Genomic DNA, 26,619 nt, shown 5'->3' with positions numbered 1-26,619 from the left:
TCGTTTGCATGTTGGGACAGTACTACCTGTCCGCTCTGTACCCGTATGGGACAGACCTCACTAGGTGCATATTGGTCCGAGCACGAGCTCGACCAAGTGCACCTAGCTGGTCCTTTTTGCGCAGCTTATGGCTGTCGGGCGCTAGGCGCCCTACTTCGTTGGGCGCACTCTTGGCAGGCTGTGGGCTGGACCTGGTCTGAGCACTTGTTGGGTCAGACCAGGGGCTTCCTTGTGACCCAGTTGGGTCTGGTCACGGTTGGACCAGACCCCGCTGCGTGGTCTTGGCCGGCCCAATTGGGCCTAGCCTTGCCGAGCCATCGTGGGGCTCTCCTTTCGTTTAGCCAGGTGCGGGTGCACCCGGGTGTGCGTGGTGTTGGCCTTCAGACCAGTGCTGCAGCACGGCAGCGCTTGGTCTGCAGTTAAGGTGCAGACCAAGGTGGACTTGGGCCCAGTGGCCTAGTCACGCAGCAGGCCCACATGGGCCTCGCTCCCTCGCCCTTAGCGCCACTTGTGGTACCGGGTGCTAAGGCACCAGGCAACCCCGTTGCCCCGTTAACAGCCGTGGGGTTGGGTTAACAGCCATGGTTTGAGCCATTCTCGGGTTCAGACCAGTGTTCTTTGGGACCTCGCAAGGTCTGGCCCAAAAGGGGCAGACCTCACGGTCTCGCCGTTGGGTCGATTGGAATAGCACCAACCGGTTTCCCCTTTTGAGGCACCAGTTCGGCCTGAAACACCTTGGATTCAGACCAATGTGGGTTCATGGGCATAGCCAGGTCTGATCCCGTGGGGAGTAGACCTAGTTGGGCATCCCTTGGGAGCTCAACAGTTTGGTTGCGGTTTTCCCTTCATTACAGCAAACCTGCAAGGCGAAGGAATAGCTAGTTACAGCAAGGAAATTGGCTTGTGAGCAACGAGATCGTTGCGACCTTGGGCATCGGTTGCTTGTGTCCCGCTGCCCCATCGTGGCAGCGATGTGTTGAGCTTATATCGAGTGTCATGCTACACACTTGCCCGTGTTTTCCCACCTTCTTTGGGTGCCCCTGGCAGTTGGCTTCGCTCGTGCCCCGTGTGTGCGGGCAGTGTGCGACCATGCTTTGATATGCTAATGTAATCCTGATTAGAATGGGATTAAGTTAGGTCTCGTTTCTGATACTCGTGAGTGTCAATTTCGCGAAGATCCTTCGCAGAAGGCCTAGCTGGGTGAGACTTGCCATAGTACGATGTTTGATTTACGCATATTTGGATAAATATGTGGTCCAGGCTCTGGACACTCCTCGCATATACAATGGCTATCGTATATGCATTTTGAGCCTTGTGCCGCTCAAAAATAGCGAGTTGTGTCATTTTAAAAATATAATTGTTTGTATCGTTGCCTCGGCTTGATACCTGTGCGATTGATTTTGACTTTACGACCTTTCCTGTTTCGCACGTGCACGTTGGCACATGTTGATCGTAGTTCACTGAATGCGGGTAGTCGAGTGTTACTTGTTGATTCATGTTCACATGTGATGATTGTTTTACGCACCAGAGGCGTGCTTCACACTCGACGCGACATACGCTTGAAAGCTAGAACACCATTTGGGTATTTGCACAGTTTGACCTGTTTAGGTTTGGGACTCGGTTGGAGTCTTTGGGCAATGGCCCACGATCATGAGAGAGCTCATATACTGAGATACCCTAGAGATGGAAATAGTAGTGATGTGAGATCGCTTTCACCGGCAACGTGCTCTTCTTGGGTCGGGTGAGGCCGAGCACGTGGGTGACATGGCTAAGACCTCGCTGCGTGACCCATGGGGACCACGAGGCATTGGTGAAGTTTTAAATTTGTGCAAAGGGCACGTGTTGGATACGCGTGCATTTTCATAGTGCGAATATAATAGTATGATCACTTGTTCACTGCTTTGTTGAATACCACTTGGCCATTGCCGTGTTCGCACATGAATAGATAGGAGATATGTAAATATAAACATTTACGTTTGTTGGTTGAGCAATTTGCACCTATTGACATGTACGTCATATAGAATGCGACATCGATACACATATATATATATATATAGGTGGTATTTCACCTCTTGGAATTAAGCTAATGCTTGTCGCATTCCCTGATTGTAATGTATGATTTGCCTTTGTCGGCAAGGCTCTTCACTATGCTGGTTGTGCTGGAGCACGTAAATGTTCGAGTGTGACCTCGACATTTCTGCTCGTGTTGCCCTGCGGGGAACACAAGGCCAGATGGGCCTAAGTACCTCGGAATGAGGAATCGTGACTAGATATGCCTAATTTTGGATTGGGATACGCGATGATTTTCATCATCGTAAGGGCTCCATTATTAAATTGCTTTACTGCTTAAATGTCTGATTAGTTTCGTGTGCATTTGCATTGGGCACACGATTTACCCTTGGCTTTTGATCCATCCCAAACGTGAAAGAGGGGACTTGAGGTACATTGAAGAACTATATACTTGTCTTTGAAGACTGTTATGGATGTTATGACCTGCGTGGCGAGTTGTGTGGGTTGTAGACCCATTTTGTGAGTTGAGAAAATGTGTGGTTACACGTGTCCTTCTTTCGTAGTGTGCTTCAGATATATAATTGATGAAACGCTCATCTTTGTCCTCGAATGCAAATACTAATTCCATAGTCCTACTCACCGTGTGGTCACGATAGTACTGCTTAGCTTGGATCGTGAAGCTAGAATGGTACTTTCCTTGCTTACTTACTTAAATGCTTGATATTATTGTCTAAGTGTGTTAATGCCTGATATTGTCGCTTGTCACTGGGCATTATCCTCACTTCACTGGTAGTGGTAGCACTGTTCTTGTACTTATCTTGTACTTGGTTCCCTAGGTGCTTGTTGTACACTCGTGGTTTGGCTCAGTTCTTTATTTTGCTTAGTCCTTCGTTATGTTGTTTACTTTAGCACTGCTCATACATCTGTTCAATTGTTGTACCCTGCTGCTTAGCTTTCGTTTCATTGTTCAGTAGTTGCGTGTTTTGTTTTTCTTTGTTCAGTTCGTAGTAGTCGTTCTACTTGCTACTTTCACTGTTGCTTAGACTTGTAACACGTACACTTGCTAACATGATGGAACACTTTCTAACTGTTCCATCATGTTAGCAATAGCCTGTTACTTGTAGTTTTCAAGCATGACATATCTGTATCCTGTTTCATGCTTTATACATTATGCTTTTTCATAGAAATGATAAATGTATGGAAGGTTTATCTCACCAACTCGCAAGAGTACTGACCCTGTTTTATGGGGATACAGGTGTTTGGCTTCTAGTGGTGCGATGGAGCTCGATGTGCGGCGGAGGACTGAACCCACACTCTAGAACTCAAAGATCTTGGCAGGGGTTGTTGGAAAAGGGAAATGATGTGTACTGCTCACGTATCAATTTGTAATAAATAAAATGTTTCTTCTTGTGACCCGCTCAAAATTTCCAACTGTTTTCCCTTGCTAATTTTCCTTTTTGCTCAATGCCTTCAAAAAAAATTTTACTCTGAAAATTTAAGGATTTTCCAAGTTGGGATTTTGGGGCGTCACAGATCTTGGTATCAGAGCAATGTTTTAGGTGTGTGGTTCAAGTCCCTGCACACATCGACCATCGCACTGTAAGTATGCCTCATTTAGCATGATTGTGATTCTGTTGTTTAGTTGCTTTTCCTGCATGCTTGAGGTAGTTTTCTCGTAAAGGGTTTTTGTTGCGCATGTGGATGTGGATTCCCAAGCTAGTTCGTACTTTATTTGTGTTTTTCAACTTCGTTGGATATGTTCGTAATCTTATCTTTGTGAAGGATATATTTCTGGAAGCGATCTTTCGGACAAAAGGTTAGAGCCCTGTCTGTGCCGATTGAATCTTTGTGTTCCTCGTTGGAGGATGTTGTTGTTCCCAGTTGTTCTTGGTGATGAGAACATGTGCGCCTAGCAGTGGCTTTTGCGTTGCCAATGATGGCAATCGACTCCTGAGAGGGTCGTCGTTGGGAACAACATAACACCGGACTTCAGGGTGTTGTTGCTCTTGAGGGAGCGATGTGGGAGTTCTTGTTTCCCAACCACAGTCGAAAGGAATTGTGGTGTGATGAGTTGGCTCAGGTGGTGACTCCTGATAGTGCCAACAATGCCGTCAGGGTGGTGACTCTCTGACGATGCCATTAGGGTGGTGATTCCCTAGTGATGCTACTGAAGTGGTGACTCTTCAGTATTGCCGTTAGAGTGGTGACTCTCTGACGATGCCATTAGGGTGGTGATTCCCTAGTGATGCTACTGAAGTGGTGACTCTTCAGTATTGCCGTTAGAGTGGTGACTCTCTAACGATGCCGTCAGGGTGGTGATTCCCTAGTGATGCTACTGAAGTGGTGACTCTTCAGTATTGCCGTTAGAGTGGTGACTCTCTAACGATGCCGTCAGAGTGGTGATTCTCTGATGATGCCATTAGGGTGGTGATTCCTCACTATTGCTGTTAGAGTGGTGACTCTCTAACGATGCCGTCAGAGTGGTGATTCTTTGGCGCTGCCATTAGGGTGGTGATTCCCTAGTGATGCTACTGGGGTGGTGACTCTCCAGTAATGCCGCTAGAGTGGTGATTCTCTAGTGATGCCGTTAGAGTGGTGACTCTCTAACGATGCCGTCAGGGTAGTGACTCTTTGACGTTGCCATTGGGGTGGTGATTCCCTAATGATGTCGCTGGGGTGGTGACTCTCCAGCAAGGCCACTAGAGAGGTGATTTCCTAAAGATGCCATTAGAGTGGTGACTCTCTAATGAAGGTTGTTGAAGTAATGATTCTTCAACGATGCCATTTGAATAACGATCCTCTTGTGATGATGTCGGAGTGGTGATCCTCCGGACAACGTGTTAGAGTGGTGATTCTCTAACGTTGGTCATCAAGAATGGTGATTTTCTGATGACAGCGGCCCTATGCGGTGTCGCTTGTGTTATTGCACAATTAGAATTGTGTTGTGGCACTATTTGAATTATGCATTGTGTGCTCGAAACCTTAAAAGATTATTGTGGCTATTAGTTAGCAAACATGATTGTGAAACTGATTAATTTATTATTCTTTTTTTTCTGTGCTAATAGATGGCATGGAAGGCCAGATGCGACGATATCATGGGTACTGTGAACAACCTTGCGGAGGTTGTGCATCAGCAGGTGGTTGCGATGCAACAGATGGGCGCGAACCTTCAGCGGGTCGCCCATGATAGGCAGAACGTAGGTACTGTCACCTACAAGCGCTTTATGGAAATGGATCCTCCTGCTTTTAAGGGTAAGACAGACCCTGAAGCTGCCGAGTCATGGTTACGAGAGATAGAACGTATTTTTCGCGTTCTGGGTGTCCCAGAAGAGCAGAAAGTGGACTTCGGCACCTATCGTTTGAAGGACCACGCTGAGAAGTGGTGGGACACGATCTCTATGGTTAAATTCCAAAACAGGAATGTCACGTGGGATGAATTTGTAGAGGTTTTTAACTCTGCATATTTTTCCAAGCATGAACGAAGCAAGAAGATGCAAGAATTTTTGGACCTGCAACAGGGGACGATGACCCTGTCTGATTATATCACCAAGTTTCGCGGTTTGGAACGATATTGTCCGAATGTGTACATCCTAGAAAAGGATCGAGCAATGAAGTTTGCTCGTGGGTTGAAGCCAACTCTGAGAACCAATGTGTTCACTAACGGACCAAAGTCACTTGACGAGGCCATCGAGGTAGCAACACTATTGGAAGAAGCCTAGATCGAGGAGCAGAAGAACCAGTGGAATGGAACCAGATCGCAGACCAAGAATCTCTCATGTACCAGTGAGAAGGATCCCAGTGGAGATGAGTCCACACCGCCTGCAAAGAAGCAAAAGCGTCAGGTGGACTACCAGAACCGTCAGCAACGGAGTCGATCTCGACAACCAAATGTCCAACGAAAGTGTAGACGGTGCAACAAGGATCATGCTTTTGGAGTTTGCCCTCTCTATGACGGCAAGTGTTTCAAGTGTGAACAACCCGGGCATATTGCCAAGTTTTGTCCTAAGAGGTCTATTGGAGATCGTGCTTATACGGAATAGACTCCATCGACAGAAGAGGACGTGATGATAAACAAGGAAGCTGTCAAGATCGTGAATCATCGAGATCAAAGTTTTGCGTACCGATACCATTCTGTTGGTCAAGGTGTGTTGGCGACTCCATGGCATCGAAGAATGCTCATGGGAGCCTGAAGCGTGTATAAGGGAAGACTATCCTGACTTTTGTGTTTGTGATTTCGCGGACGAAATCCTCTTTAAGGAGGGTAGGATGTAAGACCCACTGTATTTCCGAGGAAATTTTATGTGTAATATATTTCTGTGTTGGTGATTTCTCGCTTTAACGCGAGAATTGCTCGTAATTTATGCATTTATTGCTTTACGAGGTGATTCAGGGCAAACCATGACGAATTAAATCTCGATATTTTTAGAGTTGATTTATATTATACCCGATTAGACTTATCTTGAATTTGGAACCTAAACGAGGATATTACCTCGTTATTTTAAGTAATTGGCGAACAAAGGGTATATTGGTAAAATATGAGTCATAACGAGGATAAAATTCGTCAGATTTGAAAACCTAAGTAAATGATTTCAATACTTAGGTTGGATTTTAAGAAATGTAAGTTTGAAATAAAACATTTAAATGTTTGAAACCTAGCTTTTAAATGAAAAACAACCATGGTTTTTGAAAACAATCAAATTGGAATTTTGTGAAATTAAGTGAGGTTTTTTCAAAAAAAAAAACTTCAAAAGGAAGTTATTTTGGAAGTTTTAATAAAGTGGTTAGCATGGGGCCCACGTGAGCATGAGCTCAGCCCATGCTACCTTTGAAAAAAAAAATGTCAAAGAAATGCATTTAATAGGGGGTTTTCGGAAAAAAATCAAAAAGCAAGTGTATTTGGGGAAAAATTAAAACATAGATTTGTCTTTGGAATTTTAAGAAGGTGGGTAGCATGAAGCCACGTGAGCATGGGCTCAGCCCATGCTACTTTCTTTAAAAAAAAAGAGAAGTTTGAGAAAAAAAAATAGCATTGATGGTGGTTTGACTAAAGGTCAAACAAGGGGACAAGCTCTCCTTAAATTAAGGAGAGTTGGTGAAGGCTAGTGAAAGGGGTTGTTGAACCCTTGAGCTAGGTCTCTCAAGGGGTTGTAATAAATAAAATGTTTCTTCTTGTGACCCGCTCAGAATTTCCAACTGTTTTCCCTTGCTAATTTTCCTTTTTGCGCAATGCCTTCAAAAAAAATTTTACTCTGAAAATTTAAGGATTTTCCAAGTTGGGATTTTGGGGCGTCACAACGACACTCTTGTGTCCCGTCCAAATATTTCTCTTGATGATGTTACACTTCGAATCGATTAATGTTATCCTGCGTTCATTATGACAAACGGTTTGTCTCGGGTCCACGGGCGCGGCACCCCAAACCGTGGTAAAGCCTATGTAATACTCATTAGATGGGTTATTTTCAGAATTCACCTTCGACATGTATGTGTGTCGTATTGCGAAAGGAAAACCGTTATGCTTTAGTTTACATTCGACAGACCAGAAAGGTGTATAGTTGAACACTATCGCAGTTGCATCTTCCGTGCAAGAGCAACGATTCACCTTGGGGGAAACCAATGTTATTCCCATTATACCGGATGATGGGCTAAAATTCAATTTCAAACCCTTGAAGTATGAAAATGTCGACAAATGCAATCATAACACTGAAATACGTAATACAGTGCAGTTTAATATCATGTAATGTCTCTATTGTTATATTTGTGTAGAGGATAGAAATTGTGATACTCTTACACCTTGCACTTGACACTTCTTGACACAGTTGTGAGTAGTACGTACCCGGAGGAGGTACATCGCTGAGGCATCAGTAAGCGCATTAGGTGCACTTACCTTATGAAAAGAGAGAAAATTGAACACCATAGTGTATGAATATTGATATGATTTGTTATGGACTCAGTTGGAGTCTTCGGGCAGTGGCCCTTGTGTTGTGTGGACTCTTGTGTGATATACCCTAAACAGAAAATGAAATAATATGGTGTTTTGACTTCTTTCACGAGCAGTGTGCTCCGTTGGCCGTGTGAGGCTGAGCACGTGGATGGGCAGGCCAAGTCCTCGTTTTGCGTATCCTGCAGGGACCATGAGGCAGATTCCTCGTTGTGAGGTATGTTTGAACCTTAGCCTTAAGAAAGATAAAACCTGCTTCGCCCCATTCACAAAATGGTTCACCTTGGGAGAGGGTGGATGGTACAACCCTGAGTGACTTGTCGTTACTACGACACGTGTTTTGACAGGAGCTTGTAAACACCCCAAATTTTCACCCTCATCCAGTGTTTGTCCATTTCATATGTAATTGCATATCACTGCATACATTTTGCATATCATTTCATCGCATTGCATGTCATCCCATCTCATTTTCGAGATCCAGCACTCCTGTTTTCAAAACATTCAATCCAGATTTAAGTTTTAAAGCTTGCTTTCAAAATCAATTTCAAAACCTGGGTTTTTAGTCAACATTCTATCATTTTCCAACCCTAGGACCTCATGTTTCGAAATATTTTCTCAGAAAACAATCTGGATTCATTTTAACTTAAAATTTCAATTGATTGAAATTCACAGATGAGGCCCATTGAGGTGGTGTCACTTCTGAATTTCTCTATTCATCAAATTTTTGAAAGTTTCAGTCAGATCAGGACTCTGTCCCAGAGTCCTAATCCAGTCAGGAGTCTGTTCGGGGGTCTGTTTTACTCCCATTGTCAGTCTTTTACCATTGTTTTCAAAATTTAGGTCATTTTACAGAGTCCAGTTAATTCAGGACTCTATTTTAGAGGTCGGTCGAGTTAGGAGTCTGACCCTGACTGTGTTTTTTTGACTTATTTCGTCAATTTTTTATAAAATCTTTCAAAAATTCTTCCATTTGAATTCTAAAATCTAAAATCTAAGAATCCTAAGAGTTCAGGACTCTAACTCGGAGTTCCAGTTCGCTTGAGACCCTATTTTCAAAGATCTTGAATTTCAAATACTGATTTTAACCCCTTTTCAAAGCCATTTTCAGTGTTTATTTCAAAATTCTTCAAAACTCGATGTGGGCCCACTCAGTTGGCACCATATCCAGAGGAGTTCTAATCCAGTTAGGACCCCATGCCATTTCAAAACTTTCATTTTAAAAGTTTGCTTTTGAAAATCCTTTTGAAAACTCCTTCAGTTTCAAGTTTTAAAATCGCTTTTTGAAAAACTCAAGTAGGGCCCACTCGGGGTGGCGCCATATTCGAGTAAGTCAGGGCTAGACTAGGGTTAGTCAGTGTCTTGGTTAGTGTTAGGGGTTTAGAAGAGTTAAAATTTATTTTGAAAACTCATTTTGAAAGTTAGTTTTTAAAACTAGTGTTTTTAAAGGGTTTTAAAAGGTGTTTTAAAACTCAAATGTTAAAAATGCCAAGTGGCATTACATTTGGGGATTTTTTAGGAGAGTCTAGGGGTTAATTAGGTATTAAATAGGATAATCTAGGCTAGGTGTAGGATAGTCTTTACACCCCAAAATCGCCCCCCCCTTTAGAGTCCAAAATTTCCAAAATTTCCATTTTTTTTAAAACCTAAAAATTTTCTATAAAAAGGGGCTATAGGGGGGACGATTTTTTCAGCCACCTCTTGAGCAAATCTTGGAGCTTCTCTCTCCTCTCCAGCTTTCCTCCATTGCTGCAACTCCAAGGTAAATAATTTCTTCAATTTTTAGTATTTTATTTAGTGTTTTTTAATGATTTAAACCTAGATTTAGCCTTGGACACCCCTCCTTATATGGATTCAATCAAGATTCAACCTCAAGAACCATCAAGAACGGTCCAAGAAGGTGATCTAACCCTGTTTTGTGTGTTTTACAGGGATTTTAATCCATTAAAAGTGATTTGAGCATGATTCTTTGCATTATTAACCAATAAAATACATGATTTACCCTTTTAATGGGTTAAATCTATGTTTTAAAGGTGATATTGAATTCCAGCCATTGATTCCCTGATTTTTTATTTATTTAATGGTTTATTCATATTTGTTTTACGTTGTATAGCATAGGAATAATTTTTATTTATTGTTTTACGGTTTATTTTATTGATTTACATTAGTTAATGCATGTTTTATTAAGTTTCTTAGTTTTCTGTGTGTTTTAGGTTTAGAACAGTAAAGATAATGTTATTTCGGATTTAAATCCTTGTTGTTTATTTCTGATTTTTTTTTATATGTGATGCATGCTTATGTGATTGAACTACTGTAAAAAAAAATCAGAGATTTTGGACTTCGGGAACCCTGTCAGAAAAATCAGACATCAAGTCGGGTTTTTAAATCTTTAAAATCGGTGTTAAAATCAAGAAGGTAACTTGCTGTGATGATATTTTTCTCATCCTATGTCCGATTTTAGATCTGTAAAGTGCCATGGATTCATATTGATTAGATCTGTCTACTGTGAAATTTTCAGAATTTTTGACCACTGTTTAGTATTTTTCCTCTGTCAGAGACTCTGATTTTTAATTTAAAACTCGTTAGGGTTTACCAAAACCCTAATCAGACTTGTGTTATTCGTAAATCCCAAAATACAGATCCGATTCATGATCTGTAAAAGGTGAGTACTATTATTTTTCTAATATATGTTCATTGTTAAAATCTCATATATTTTGGATTAGTATTGTTATTTATCTCAGGATTTTTAATCCGAAGTGTCAGTTTGGACCAAGGTTAAAATCAATATATTCAAGTCCGGATTGTCGGATGGGGATCTCCCTGGTTTTAAAGGCTTTTTCATATCTGTAATAAGGAAAAGTTCTGTTTTCCTGTCTATTTAGTTTCTGTCAAAAATCAAAAATTTTCATGGAGGATTGACCCCTGGTTTGGGTCTTGGACTGAGACTGGTTGGTGAACTAGGTCAAAAATGGCAATATTCAAAGACTTAATCAAGTTTCGGATTAATTTAATGCCAAAAAAATATTTTTATAATTCTAATTTGATATTAGGGTTATAACAAGTGCATGTACCAATTTTGAGGATTTTTAGAATCCGTTTGATGCTTTAATGGCTTGAATTGCAAAACAGGGCGCCCGAAGAATTCCAAAACACTGCTAAAATCACAAAATTTGTGATATTCTTGGATTTTCGTGCATAAGCATATATTTTTAGGGTTTAATCATATTCATAGTCATATTAGGATACTGTAGGTTAAATTTAATGTTCATTTGATTTCATTTAGCGCATAAAACCTAAGTTTTACCAAAATATTTTCTGAAAAACCCTGATTTCAAGGCCATAATCTTGCTATCAGGGGTAATTTGGTCATTTGACCTCAATTTCGAAGTCCCTAACCCTAGTTTTCACATTTTTAAGCATGTCATATCATATTTAGTTTGATTTATTTTCATTTGAACTTCAAAACTTGCATTTTATCAAATATCTTTCTAAAAACCCTAATTTCAAGGCCATAGTCTTGTTATTAAGGGTATTTTGGTCATTTTGACCCCAATTTCGAAATTTCAAATTCCATTTTCATATTTATTCAATCTTATTTCATATTTTATCAATTTTGATTTAAGGGAATCATGGAAAAGGCTTATATCTAGAAAAATCCAGTAATTTCTAGATATTACTGGATAAACCTAGAAAAGCCAACATATCATCACTAACAAAGTTTTCTAGTTTTGCAGGTACATTGAAGATTTTAATTTCATGTATTTAAATTCAACAGTGATGCAAATTAAATTAAATTTGGAATAAGAATTTAAATTTCAGTTAGACTAGGATTGCATTGCATATAGTTTAATTCTGCAAATATTAATATCTGATGAATGTATCATTCATGCATATTTTCATAAATTCACTATGGTCTACACGAATGACACATACACTAGCTTTTATGAAGTTTATAAACTTGGTGGAATTCGTATTTATGGCCATAGTCAGAATACGAATGATACCCAGATTTATGATCTTCACATTAGCCACATTCAGCCTACACTCTTAGGCTAACTTCAAAATGCACTGCATTTCTCAAAAATACAAAAAGTATTTCTCAATTCCTCAAATCCATATTCATTCATTTCATGCATTTGCCAATTCCAATTCAAATCTCAATTCAAAGAAGTTCATTTTCTCAAAATTTTCAAGTCATATGGAGAAATCGATTTTCTCAGAATATGAAAATCTCAAAGTATGTTTCAAGTGTTTCTCAAATTCAAAACTCAAATATCAAGTTATATATTCAATTCCAAGTTTGAATTCAGAGAAACCAAGTTTTCTCAGAATCAATTTTCACAAAATTTCAAGATTTCCCCAGAAGTTGATTTTTACTTTTCTCAGAAGTACATTTCAAATCCCAATTCACGATTTTCCATGTGATATCTATTCCAAGTGTTTCAGTTATTCAAAGCAAACATCATGTTTTCAAATAAGCATTTTCAAAAAATTCATAGCACATGCCTGATTCTATGTGCATTTAGAAATTAGAATATGATTTAGACAAGTTGAATAGAGCAGAGCAGTAGATTGATCCTTGGTTCGATTACCCCTAGTAAAGGCGCCAGGAACGGTCGAACCTCGTACCGACAGGTGAGTCCCATTCTACGAAATTTTCCCGCATTTTAAAACGAAGGCGAGTTATTTTCAAAAACTTTTCAAAGGTCAGTTTGACTCGCAAAAAGTTAAAAAAATTTGCGATGATAACAGGTTTGGCGACCGAGATGGGACCTGTCTTCGCCTGATCAATTTAATGCTCTACTTAGTTCAAGTTGTCAAAATCGATTTCCATGGAATGTCGGCTTTTAATTTATGCTATCATGTGAACCTAGGAGCCTAGGCTTGAACCCAGCTGACATGGACTGCATGTAGACTAGGTATGGTTTGGTAGGACCATATTGAGGAGGAAATTTTCATGCTCACATAGACTTAGGTCTAATACAACCCTCCTCAATCTAGGTTTGATTGAAAACAATGTTTGCTTCTTCAAATATTTCAAAATTCTATCTCTTTAGGACTTAGAGCCCTCTGTTTTCTTGCATGTGCTCATATTTCAAAAACCACCCCCACCTATATTGTCCCGGTCTTCACGTTGCTGGGCTCTCTTCCAGAACCATAGTTCGGGACAGAGCCTCACAACTGGGCCACCTATTTGGGTGAAAACCCCCCTGCCACGTACCAAGGGCCATAGTCCAATGTATATCGGCAGGTGCTCAAGGATGTTGGAAAACTTGAACCTAGAACCGGAGAAATTGATTTTATGCCATGTACATTGAGCCTTGGCTTGAGTATATAGGCATAACTGGATTGGATACAGTTGATCTGAACCTTAGAGTTAGGATTAAGGTCCTACAGCTATTTCAAAATTTGTGCATCTAGAGTCAGCTTTTAGGAAATGTTGTATGTGCATACTTGTTTATGCAGGATGTGATTGAATATGTTATAGTCATTTTCTTTGTATTTTCCATATTTTCCCAATTTTCTAAAAAAACTGGACGATTTTCTCAAAAGTTCCCCAATCTATGTCCATGTACTGTCCAGGTTTTAAATCCTGGACGATTTTCAAATACCTTATTTTCTGAAGTACTTCTTTATATTTCAATAAACCCTGGACGATTTTCCAAATTTCCCTCCATTTTCTTCAAAACTCCAGGTTATTTTCCATCCTTTCTTTCTTCTGGATCTCGAATTTCCTGCTTTATTTTTATCCTGCCTGCATTTTCCTCAAATTTCCTGTATTTTCCCAAGTCTTATTCCAATTTTCCATGTTTTTCAGTCTAATGGCATCCAGTCAGCTTGATTCAGTCTTCCCTGAGGGTCACATCTCCTACGAGGTGCGACAAAGTCTTCCCGAGCATCGAGTCCTCAGCACCGGATCCTTCTTTCCCCGGTGGTACTATTTATGGTTCAAGAATTTCTCTCGTATGTTTCCGGACCACTTGGATGATTGTGGGTTAGAACTGGCGTCCGCAATGGGAAAGTAGACAGTCAACGACAATTTGATCCATGCACTAGCAGAACGGTGGAATCCGAGCACTTCTACCTTCTGGTTCCCGTGGGGCGAGATGACGGTGCTGATAGATGAATTTTCAGAAATCATGGGATTGCCCGAGCCAGCCGGTCAGCCTGGAGATCCATTGGAGAAACAGTTTTTGATTAATGTCAAGGGTCTGGACCCTAAAGATGCTTTAGCTCGCATGACAGGGCGTAAGTCTTGGCCGCTGATCGAGAAAGATGGAAATGAATATGTGAATCTGCTCGAAATCTACAAACAGTATGGGACATTTGCAGAAGTCAGCTCGTTGTCCAGGACAGCTCGAGAAAGAATTCAGCATGCGATGGTTCTGTGCACGGTAGGATTAGCTTTCTTTCCCGACGGACGGAATTATATGGATGTCAGAATAGTTCAGCCTTCGCACCTCTCGATTGCCATGGCCGGACTCGCCTTTCTATACCGAGGGTTGACTCGTTTCGCACTCGGAGAATCAATTCTAGTCGAAGGGTGTACCTATGCGTTGCAGTCTTGGTTCCTCCGGCATGTGCCAGCCCGAGCCAGTTCCTTCAGACACAATGGTAAAAAGCTTCTGCCAGTTGCGTGATACCGGTTCTTCATCGATAACCTTCAGGAGGAAGAAGTCGTATGGGACTACTTCGATCGTCAGGAATCACCTCCCAGATACACATGCATACGACAAGCAGTTCAGGCTACTTGGCCCCTTCTTCTGCGCATACTATCATCCAGAGCGGTGTGTCAGGCAGTTCTCTCAGAGGCAGAAGCGCGTAGAGATTCGTCCACTAGCAGGGGTTCTGCCAGAATTCGACCTCGCATCAGATCAGTGGTCCGGAGCATACCATTCTGCCAGACATGGCTGGGATTCCTTTGTCAATCTTACTATTTTTCCTGGCCCTCGTGTGTCTTCTGATTATCTGGAGTGGTGGAAAATTGTCTGTCCCCCTCCCCTCTGTCAAGTGTATTATTGATAAAATCATGTTTTTCCCCTCAATAAAATTTTACATCTCATCTTGGTTTGACGACCTCGCCTAGGTAACAAGGCATATTTCCAGTTGTTTATTTTGCAAAGAATAGCAAAGCAATTGTCGTAATTCCAGCGACGACTCAATCCCTAGTATTGGGATACTCTTTCAATTGTCTACCAAAATTCTCAACAAATATCTTCCTACAACCCAATTTCTTTCAAAATCCTAAACCATCAGTTCTACCTTGTAGAGAGCACCAGTGACATTCAGAAGAATATTTGTGATACTCGATGGTTCATACACGGTCTGGAAAAAAAACCCTATCAGTTGAAGGCATTGCATACTCAGTCGCTTCAGAAGAGGAAATGGACTCACCCCGTGGTCAAGGCCAGCAAGCAGAAGATGACGTAGAACTCCAGATGTACGCCATGTTCAAATAGATGATGAGTAAGATGCTGGCAGAGCAAGCTGAAGCCAGTACTGAGCAGATTCAGATAAAGCAGAAGGATAAGGGTCGTGCCACTAAGATTGTGAAAATTATCAAAAAGCAGAGTCGTCACGAGGAAATGTCTGACGAATCAGAATCAGCGGATGATACTGACAAGGAATATGAAACTAAGCAGGAATTCAAAAGGTTGACTCAGGGCCAGGGGTCGGCTTATAAGTCCCGGACTCAGTCTGTTGACGACCCTACTCAGTCACAGCTAAAAGACATGATGAAAATGGTCAAAGATCTGCAGGCCCGCGACAAGGGCAAGAAAGTCTTCACCAACGAAGACTTCTATGATGGTTTGGACGGGGATGATAATCTGGATAATCTCCCCAGAAATTTATCAAGTTTGATGGTTCTGGCGACCCTAAGGCTCATCTCGCCATGTTTTTCGTTGAGTGTTCACGATTCAAGCGTGACAATCGGGCACTCTTCCTTTGCTTCCCTCGCAGTCTAGAGGGAACGACAGCTAAATGGTACTCAGAGCATGTCAATCCAATCGAATTAAAGGAATTTGACAAGGTGGTGAACATGTTCATTGATCGATTCCTCTTTAATGATGAGGCGCTCCCAACCCTCAGCCATCTCTGTGGCCTGAAGCAGAGAGAGAATGAAAAAGCTAGAGACTTCATCCACCGCTGGAGGTCGGCTTGTAATAAAATGAGAGATCCCATATCAGAGGGACACGCTTTGTCCCTAATTCTGAGTAATTTCTCGCAGCTGCTGAAAGGCCTCATCTCCACCGCACCGTCCAGAACCTTTATTGAATTAACAGAGCGAGCCGAATGTCTCGAATTGAGCATGGAGAATGGTTTTTACAAAGGCTTTACCTTCACCAAAAACAACAGCCAGAATGAGTCAAAGAAGAAGACTCACTTCACTAATTCTGTCAATAATAATAAATGGAATCATCGCAAGGGACAGAATGGAGACTTCTGTTATGGGGCAGGAGGTTCAAACAGGAATGATCAGAAGGGGAAGCCGATCCCGCAATTCAGCAAGCCGCTTCAGCCAGAGCAGGGACCAAAACCCCGAGAGAAAGTGAAGCATGAAGGATGGAGCTATGACAGAAAATTCACTCCATTAGATCAATCACTCGAGTACATGTTGACCAAGGAGATGGTCAAGTTGCCAAGGCTGGTCGATCCTCCCGTTCCTATGGGAAAATTCAAAGATCAATTCTGCAAATTTCACAAAACAGTGGGGCACAATACCGAGAATTGCTTCGTTCTCAAGAACATAGTTCAAGATCTTATTGACAAAAATCTTCTGATAGAAGGTGCCGAAGACGAAAATATAGAAATTCTGAAATAACCATTTCTCCCTCATAATACAGCGGTCATCTCTGAAGAAATGCACTAAGGGCATTTGCTTGTCTTTTCTTTTCTACTCTTTTGCCGGGATGATATCCCATTTCATTTCCATCATTGTCATTTTGATCAATTCTATCTTTCAATAAAGTTGCAAGTTTCCTTTATCTATCTGGATGCCATTTGTCTCTTTACTTCTCATTATCAAATCTTTGCAAAATTGTCATTACCTTGATCTCTTATTTTTCCAATTATCTCTCTCAATAAAAGCAATTTATTTCATGATGAGTGATTTCCCTGAATCAATTTACCCTCCAATTTTCAGAATGTCTTCCCGATCTATCAAGAAGCTCGTCCTTAACTCAAACGCCTGTTCGAAATCAGCAGTAATTCATCAGGTCAAAATAAGAGCAGAATGCAGACAGACTACAAAGCAGTCAGAAGAGTCTGCAGAGTTCGATTCAGCTCTTCAAGAATTACCAGAATTTGCATCAGTTCAGAAACAAGATGAGCCATCATCCTTAGTTCAGGATCCGACTGAGGACATCAATATTGGATCAGAAGATGATCCCAGAATTACCAAAGAAAGAGCAGCGAGCAATTCAGCGCATGTCTGCTCGATATTTTATTCTTGCTGATGCCCTTTATCGTCGTGGATTCAGTTCTGAATATTCCAGATGTTTGGACGAAGACGAGGCCAGAGAAATCGTGCGAGAAGCGCATAAAGGTATTTGCGGTGGTCAGGTCGGCTACCAAACCCTTGTTAAACAAATCATCCGAGCAGGATACTACTGGAGAACTATGCAGCAAGATTGCTATCATTTTGTGAAGAAGTGCGTTCAATGTCAGGTGCATGCGCCTTCCATTCATGCGCCAGCGACATACTTGCAATCTGTCGTCTCGCCATGACCATTTTCCATGTGGGCTTTCGATGTTGTAGGCCCCATCACTCCTTCAGCTTCCAATGGTCACAAGTATTTTCTTGCCGCAACAAAATATTTTACTAAATGGGTAGAAGCAGTCACTCTACGCACAGTAGAAGGTTGACATGTGGTCTCATTCATCCACAAGAATATCTTATGTTGTTTCGGCATACCACATGATATTGTGTCAGATAATGGCAGTCATTTCAAGAATGAGAACATTCTGCTTAAAGTTCAGAATTCATCATCATTTTTCTGCTCCTTATTACCCTCAAGGGAATGGTCAGGCAGAGGCCACCAACAAAATTTTAATTCGAATCCTGGAGCGAACTTTGGAAGCAGGTCGTGACTGGCATGAAAAGATTCATGACGCACTATGGGCATACAGAACCACCATTCAAACTCCAACTAATGCTACTCCGTCAGAACTTGTCTACGGAACCGAAGTAGTACTGCCTTTACATGTTCAGAAACCTGCTCTGAAATTTGCATCACTTCTAGAATTACCTCTTGATCAGTATCAGCAACAGCGACTGGTACAACTTGATTTGCTCGATGAAAGAAGGCTCAGAGCAGCAGAACATGCTCAATCCTATCGCCAGAGGATAGCCAGACAATATGCAAAATCCGTCATTGAAAGAAAATTTCGAGTCAATGATCTAGTACTCAGATCAACAGCTTATCTCAGGCACCGCCTGGGTGGCAAGTGGTCGCCAGATTGGGAGGGTCCTTATGTTGTCAAAGAAGCACTACCTCGCAATTCATATCGGCTCATCAATGCCGACGGAATAGAATTGTCAGATCCCGTCAATGCTCGACATTTGAAAAAATTCTATACTTGAATCCTTTCCTATTCTTTGTAATTTTTCCAAATTTCTTTCAATAATAATCAAGTTTTCTTTCCCAGCTATACTGGGGCATTTTTAAAATTTCGTTTTTATCTACCAATACTCTGTATGTAGGCAGGATCAAACAAATCTCTCATTTTGCACACATGTGCACCCATTTACATTCATTTGCATTTGCATGCATTCATTTGCATTCATATGCATCGATTTGCATTTGCATCGAATTCCCCATTCAGGATAAGGGATAAATCCTGAGGCCCCGACAGTTGCCCAAGCTGTCGTAAGGGTAAAGACTGAAAATCTTCCATCAAAATCAATTAGTAATTCTTCAGAATCCAGTGTTCGTGCTGGTAATCTTTCAAAAATCCAGTGTTCATGCTGGTAAACTTTCAAAACCCAGTGCTCGTACTGGTAACCTATTAAAACCCAGCGCTCGTACTGGTAACCATTTAAAATCCAGTGCTCGTACTGGTAATCTTTCAAAATCCAGTGCTCGTACTGGTAATTTTCCAAAATCCAGCGCTCGTACTGGTAATCTTCCGAAACCCGGTATTCGTACTGGTAATTTTTCAAAACATAATGCTTGTATTGGCATATTTTCAAAATCCGGTGTTTACACTGGTACACTTTAAAATTCAGTGTCCACTGATTTAGTTTTCCTTCGGAATTCGAGTTCCGACTCGAATTTCTTTTCCTTATAACCGGTTTAGTTTCCCTTTGAGATTCGAGTTCCGACTCGAATTTCCTTTCCTTCTAATTAATTTAGTTTTCCTTCAGAATTCGAGTTCCGACTCGAATTTCTTTTCCTTCTAACCGGTTTAGTTTTCCTTTGAGATTCGAGTTCCGACTCGAATTTCCTTTCCTTCTAATTAACCTAGTTTTCCTTCAGGAATTCGAGTTCCGACTAGAATTTCTTTTCCTTATAACCGGTTTAGTTTTCCTTTGGGATTCGAGTTCCGACTCGAATTTTCTTTCCTTGTAATTAATCTAGTTTTCCTCAGGAATTCGAGTTCCGAATCGAATTTCTTTTCCTTCTAACCGGTTTAGTTTCCCTTTGAGATTCGAGTTCCGACTCGAATTTCCTTTCCTTCTAATTAATTTAGTTTTCCTTCGGAATTCGAGTTCCGACTCAAATTTCTTTTCCTTCTAACCGGTTTAGTTTTCCTTTGAGATTCGAGTTCCGACTCGAATTTCCTTTCCTTCTAATTAACCTAGTTTTCCTTCAGGAATTTGAGTTCCGGCTCGAATTTCTTTTCCATATAACCGGTTTAGTTTTCCTTTGGGATTCGAGTTCCGACTCGAATTTCCTTTCCTTATAATTAATCTAGTTTTCCTTCGGGATTCGAGTTCCGACTCGAATCTTCTTTCCTTCCAGTTAATCTAGTTTTCCTTCAGGATTCGAGTTCCGACTCGAATTTTCTTTCCTTCCACGCCGGTTTAAGTTTGCCTTTGGGATTCGAGTTCCGACTCGAATCTTCTTTCCTTCTAGTTGATCTAGTTTTCCTCTGGGATTCGAGTTCCGACTTGAATTTCCTTTCCTTCCAACCGGTCTAGTTTTCCTTTGGGATTCGAGTTCCGACTCGAATCTTCTTTCCTTCTAGTTGATCTAGTTTTTTTTCGGGATTCGAGTTCCGACTCGAATTTCTTTTCCTTCCAACCGGTCTAGTTTTCCTTCAGGATTCGAGTTCCGACTCGAATCTTCTTTCCTTCTAGTTGATCTAGTTTCCTTCGGGATTCGGGTTCCGACTCGAATTTCTTCTCCTTCCAAATTGATCTACCTTTCCTTCAGGATTCGAGTTCCGACTCGGATTTCTTTTCCTTCCATAATGGACCTGGTTTTCCTTCGAAGATTCGGGTTCCGACTCGAGTTTTCTTTTCCTTCAGAGTTGGTCTAGAAAATTCAAGTTTCGACTTGAATTTTCTTTCAAAATCCAATTCGCTTAGCTTTCCTTTACAAGTTTGAACTTCTACTCAAACTACCCTGCAAGTTGGTCTAGAAGATCCGAGTTCCGACCCAAATTTTCTTTCAAAATCCAATTCATCTAGTTTTCCTTGAAGAGTTGAATTCCGATTTGAATCTTCCCTCAAAAACCCAGTTTAGCACCTGGTTCATTCAAAGCTCACAAGTTGGAATCATTCCTTCTTAAGCTATGATCCTTAGGTTGAATTCCTATGGAATTGATAGTTCGTAGGTCGAACCCCTGCGGAACCAATGTCGTTCTTAATAGAACCAATGTCGTTCTTAGGCTGAATCCCTATAGAACCCATGTCATTCTCAGTAAACCAATTCACAATTTCGACCTTTTTAGCCAATCAATTTCCAATTTCCAATTTTTAAATTCCCAATTTTCAGATTTCCAACTTCCAATTTCAAATACCAAATTTCAGAACCCAAATTTCAAATTTCCAAAATTCGACCCTTTTGGGTCACCCAATACCCAATTTCAATCATTTTCTCTTGCGAGAGACCCTTTTTATAGGGAGAGTTCGAGGGAGCTCGCTCTTTTCGCATGCTATCCAATTCGTTCACTTAGCCCCTTTTCAGGGAGAGTTTGAAGGGACTCATGTCTTTGTGAACCGTTTGCAAAACAAAATTCCAAATTTCACACAAGGAACCCTTTTTATAGGGAAAGGCTCGACAAAGACTTGCCTTCCTTGTGGCCCCATAATTTCAGACTAGGCCATTTCATCATGAAGGACCCTCTTTTCAGGGAGAGTGTGATGAACTCGTTCCTTCATGACCAATTTACCAATCTCACCAATTCCGGCCCCCTTTCCATAAGAGAAGCCTAATGTTAGGAAGTTTTGACGAAAGCTTAATTTCTCTTCGAAAGTTCGTTTTGCAAACACCTCCTCTTCAGGGAAGAGAGGAGTAATTTCTAATTCCAATTTCTGAATCTTCTCCTTTGGGGAAAGGAGAAGAGAATTTCTGTCATGGATGTGTTGCGTTGTGCTTCAAATGCTCGCTTTCACAAAGGATTTCAAGAAAAATTTTGCCAATTTGTCATTAAATATTTGTTGATTTCAAAAATCTTTATTGCACAAAATTATTACTTCAGAATACCCCAAGTATTACTTCCGAAAGGACAAAGCTTTCGTGAAAAAGGATTCAAAGTTCAAAACCTTTCTATTGGCCAACCAAAAGGATGAAGAATAAATCCGCGATATGGCCAGCAAAGAGAATTCAATGTTGTTGCAAAGCCATGAGTGATTGATATTGATCGCAGTCAATGGCACATTTTTAAAGACCATTCTTGAAAAATAAAGCAGTCGAAATATCCTGGGTGACACAGAAAAATCCACTCAATCTCCATATCTCCTCAATCACCTAAGCTGCAATTAAATATCTGCAAAAGGGATCTCTCAATTGTCGTCAAGATGAAGGCGAATTAGGCGAGTAGACCCCCGGGGCCAAAGAAGATCTGAATCATCTCCAAGATGACGGAGTTTGTGACGGATCCTTCCGGGGAAAGTTCAGATCACCGTCGAGATGAAGGCGAGTGTGATGAGCCTACCGACAAACCCTAAAAGATATTTAATTCCAGCTATCATCAAGAGATTTCCTACCAAAGAGCCAATAATCATCATGATAATCCCTGAGAGAAAAGAAGGATCGGAACATCTCTGAGATGAAGGAGTTTGTGACGTACCCTTCCAAAAAAAAAAGAGAGAGACAAGTCAGGACATCTCCAAAATGAAGGATGATGTAATTCCCGAAAAATCCAAGAGAGCTCCAATTCTGTCAAAAAGAGTGCAGAAAGATCATCATGAGAAAAGAATCCCAGGATATCAGACTGCCGAATCTATCAAGAATCTTCTTTAATTTTGTGAAATTCTTTTATCAATATTCTTTCACCAATAGCTCTCGCAATATCAAGAATACTTTCTTTTTCGTCCATATTAAGGAAATTGATAGCTTCCTTGAAAGAAAGCCAATCGCAAGCAATTTGAATTCGAATCTTGATTCTACGGAGTTAAGCCCAGTTGGAGGTAATACTTCAGGTAGAAAAGAGGGAATACTTTCAAGACAATGTGCATCATTTTCAATTATTTTGAATCAACAACAATTTTCAACATTTTGACAATATTTTCTAGCTATTCTGGCATAAAGCGAGAGCTTGAGGTTCATCTTTGGCGCATCTTGACACCATCCCTTTTAGGACTTGATTACCGGAGTTTTCAAGATTCCTTCCCTTCTTTGGTATAATTTGAGCGCACGGGCTCTTAGATTCGCACACTTCCCTGTGTCCCCACTGTCCCACCATAGACAGTCCAATTTCGGCTTGAGGTTAAGCCACCAATTTCAGCAAAAGGCAATTTCTAAAGCTATTTAGTCTCATCAATGAGATGCCCAAAATCAAACCCTTTTCAAGCTTTAGGGACCCCAATTTTCTTTCGTTTGCAAAACCCCTATCGGATTCATTGTGCGGAAATCCGAAGGTTCCATCACGGTCTCTTCTTTCGAATATTCCGTCCATTTTCTGCCCAATCAGGTTAAGGGTATAAACCTGGGCCTCCTTTGATGAGGTATTCCATTTTCTGCCCAATCAGGTTAAGGGTATAAACCTGAGCCTCCTTTGATGAGGTATTCCATTTTCCACCCAATCAGGTCAAGGGTACAAACCTGAGCCTTCTTTGATGAGGTATTCCATTTTCAATCTGGTCAGGTTAAGGGTTAAGCCTGAGCTTCGTTCCATACGAGGTATTTCCCGTCCCATCCAGGTTAAGGGTAAAACCTGAATCTCATTTCTTTTTTTGAAGTAAAATTTTCTCCTTATTCTCCATTTCATATCTACCATCATCATTTGAATTAATACCCAGTCAGACTTATCCAACTGAGGCATTTTTATGGTTCAAATTTGGTATGTTTTCTTTGCCACTAAGCTCGGCCCTATACCGGCTTAGTAGCAAAGAGGGGCATCTGTAAACACCCCAAATTTTCACCCTCATCCAGTGTTTGTCCATTTCATATGTAATTGCATATCACTGCAAACATTTTGCATATCATTGCATAACATTGCATGTCATTGCATGTCATTGCATGTCATCCCATCTCATTTTCGAGATCCAGCACTCCTGTTTTCAAAACATTCAATCCAGATTTGAGTTTTAAAGCTTGATTTCAAAATCAATTTCAAAACCTGGGTTTTTAGTCAACATTCTATCATTTTCCAACCCCAGGACCTCATGTTTCAAAATATTTTCTCAGAAAATAATCTGGATTCATTTTAACTTCAAATTTCAATTGATTTCAATTCACAGATGAGGCCCATTGAGGTGGTGTCGCTTCTGAATTTTTCTATTCATCAAATTTCTCAAATTTTTGAAAGTTTCAGTCAGATCAGGACTCTGTCCCAGAGTCCTAATCCAGTCAGGAGTCTGTTCGGGGGTCTGTTTTACTCCCATTGTCAGTCTTTTACCATTGTTTTCAAAATTTAGGTCATTTTACAGAGTCCAGTTAATTCAGGACTCTATTTTAGAGGTCGGTCGAGTTAGGAGTCTGACCCTGACTGTGTTTTTTTGACTTATTTCGTCAATTTTTGATAAAATCTTTCGAAAATTCTTCCATTTGAATTCTAAAATCTAAAATCTCAGAATCCTAAGAGTTCAGGACTCTAACTCGGAGTTCCAGTTCGCTTGAGACCCTATTTTCAAAGATCTTGAATTTCAAATACTGATTTTAACCCCTTTTCAAAGCCATTTTCAGTGTTTATTTCAAAATTCTTCAAAACTCGATGTGGGCCCACTCAGTTGGCACCATATCCAGAGGAGTTCTAATCCAGTTAGGACCCCATGCCATTTCAAAACTTTCATTTTAAAAGTTTGCTTTTGAAAATCCTTTTGAAAACTCCTTCAGTTTCAAGTTTTAAAATCGCTTTTTGAAAAACTCAAGTAGGGCCCACTCGGGGTGGCGCCATATTCGAGTAAGTCAGGGCTAGACTAGGGTTAGTCAGTGTCTTGGTTAGTGTTAGGGGTTTAGAAGAGTTAAAATTTATTTTGAAAACTCATTTTGAAAGTTAGTTTTTAAAACTAGTGTTTTTAAAGGTTTTTAAAAGGTGTTTTAAAACTCAAATGTTAAAAATGCCAAGTGGCATTACATTTGGGGATTTTTTAGAAGAGTCGAGGGGTTAATTAGGTATTAAGTAGGATAATCTTGGCTAGGAGTAGGATAGTCTTTACACCCCAAAATCGCCCCCCCCCCTTTAGAGTCCAAAATTTCCAAAATTTCCATTTTTTTTAAAACCTAAAAATTTTCTATAAAAAGGGGCTATAGGGGGGACGATTTTTCCAGCCACCTCTTGAGCAAATCTTGGAGCTTCTCTCTCCTCTCCAGCTTTCCTCCATTGCTGCAACTCCAAGGTAAATAATTTCTTCAATTTTTAGTATTTTATTTAGTGTTTTTTAATGATTTAAACCTAGATTTAGCCTTGGACACCCCTCCTTATGTGGATTCAATCAAGATTCAACCTCAAGAACCATCAAGAACGGTCCAAGAAGGTGATCTAACCCTGTTTTGTGTGTTTTACAGGGATTTTAATCCATTAAAAGTGATTTGAGCATGATTCTTTGCATTATTAACCAATAAAATACATGATTTACCCTTTTAATGGGTTAAATCTATGTTTTAAAGGTGATATTGAATTCCAGCCATTGATTCCCTGATTTTTTATTTATTTAATGGTTTATTCATGTTTTTTTTACGTTGTATAGCATAGGAATAATTTTTATTTACTGTTTTACGGTTTATTTTATTGATTTACATTAGTTAATGCATGTTTTATTAAGTTTCTTAGTTTTCTGTGTGTTTTAGGTTTAGAACAGTAAAGATAATGTTATTTCGGATTTAAATTCTTGTTGTTTATTTCTGATTTTTTTTTATATGTGATGCATGCTTATGTGATTGAACTACTGTAAAAAAAATCAGAGATTTTGGACTTCGGGAACCCTGTCAGAAAAATCAGACATCAAGTCGGGTTTTTAAATCTTTAAAATCGATGTTAAAATCAAGAAGGTAACCTGCTGTGATGATATTTTTCTCATCCTATGTCTGATTTTAGATCTGTAAAGTGCCATAGATTCACATTGATTAGATCTGTCTACTGTGAAATTTTCAGAATTTTTGACTACTGTTTAGTATTTTTCCTTTGTCAGAGACTCTGATTTTTAATTTAAAACTCGTTAGGGTTTACCAAAACCCTAATCAGACTTGTGTTATTCGTAAATCCAAAAATAAAAATCTGATTCATAATCTGTATAAGGTGAGTACTTGTTATTTTTCTAATATCTATTCACTGTTAAAATCTCAGATATTTTGGATTAATATTGTTATTTATCTCAGGATTTTTAATCCGAAGTGTCAGTTTGGACCAAGGTTAAAATCATTATATTCAAGTCCGGATTGTCGGATGGGGATCTCCCTGGTTTTAAAGGATTTTTCATATCTGTAAAAAGGAAAAGTTCTGTTTTCTTGTCTATTTGGTCTCTGTCAAAAATCAGAAATTTTCATGGAGGATTGACCCCTGGTTCGGGTCTTGGACTGAGACTGGTTGGTGAACTAGGTCAAAAATGGCAATATTCAAAGACTTAATGCAATTTTCGGATTAATTTAAGGCCAAAAAAATATTTTTATAATTCTAATTTGATATTAGGGTTATAACAAGTGCAGGTACCAATTTTGAGGATTTTTAGAATCCGTTTGATGCTTGAATGGCTTGAATTGCAAAACAGGGCACCCGAAGAATTCCAAAACACTGCTAAAATCACAAAATTTGTGATATTCTTGGATTTTCGTGCATAAGCATATATTTTTAGGGTTTAATCATATTCATAATCATATTAGGATACTGTAGGTTAAATTTGATGTTCATTTGATTTCATTTAGCGCATAAAACCTAAGTTTTACCAAAATATTTTCTGAAAAACCCTGATTTCAAGGCCATAGTCTTGCTAGCAGGGGTAATTTGGTCATTTGACCTCAATTTCGAAGTCCCTAACCCTAGTTTTCACATTTTTAAGCATGTTATATCATATTTAGTTTGATTTATTTTCATTTGAACTTCAAAACTTGCATTTTATCAAATAT

The 26,619-nt window shown here is 40.1% G+C and overlaps 1 protein-coding gene across 1 annotated transcript; it reads left to right on the top strand.

The window, feature by feature from the left end:
- The first annotated feature begins 4,027 nt into the window (after positions 1 to 4,027).
- Positions 4,028 to 5,729, top strand: LOC149849166 (uncharacterized). Its single transcript, XM_090007478.1, has 3 exons — positions 4,028 to 4,126; positions 5,076 to 5,132; positions 5,262 to 5,729. The coding sequence occupies exons 1-3, from the start codon at positions 4,028 to 4,030 to the stop codon at positions 5,727 to 5,729; spliced, it is 624 nt and encodes a 207-aa protein (XP_089863604.1).
- The last annotated feature ends 20,890 nt before the right edge of the window (positions 5,730 to 26,619 follow it).

The sequence above is a fragment of the Nuphar pumila genome, chromosome 1 (assembly GCF_984573655.1).
Source record: "Nuphar pumila chromosome 1, dmNupPumi1.hap1.1, whole genome shotgun sequence".
In the NCBI taxonomy this organism is placed as follows: Eukaryota; Viridiplantae; Streptophyta; class Magnoliopsida; order Nymphaeales; family Nymphaeaceae; genus Nuphar; species Nuphar pumila.
Note: the sequence above shows the minus strand (reverse complement) of the source record. Positions and strands in the feature narration are given on the sequence as shown.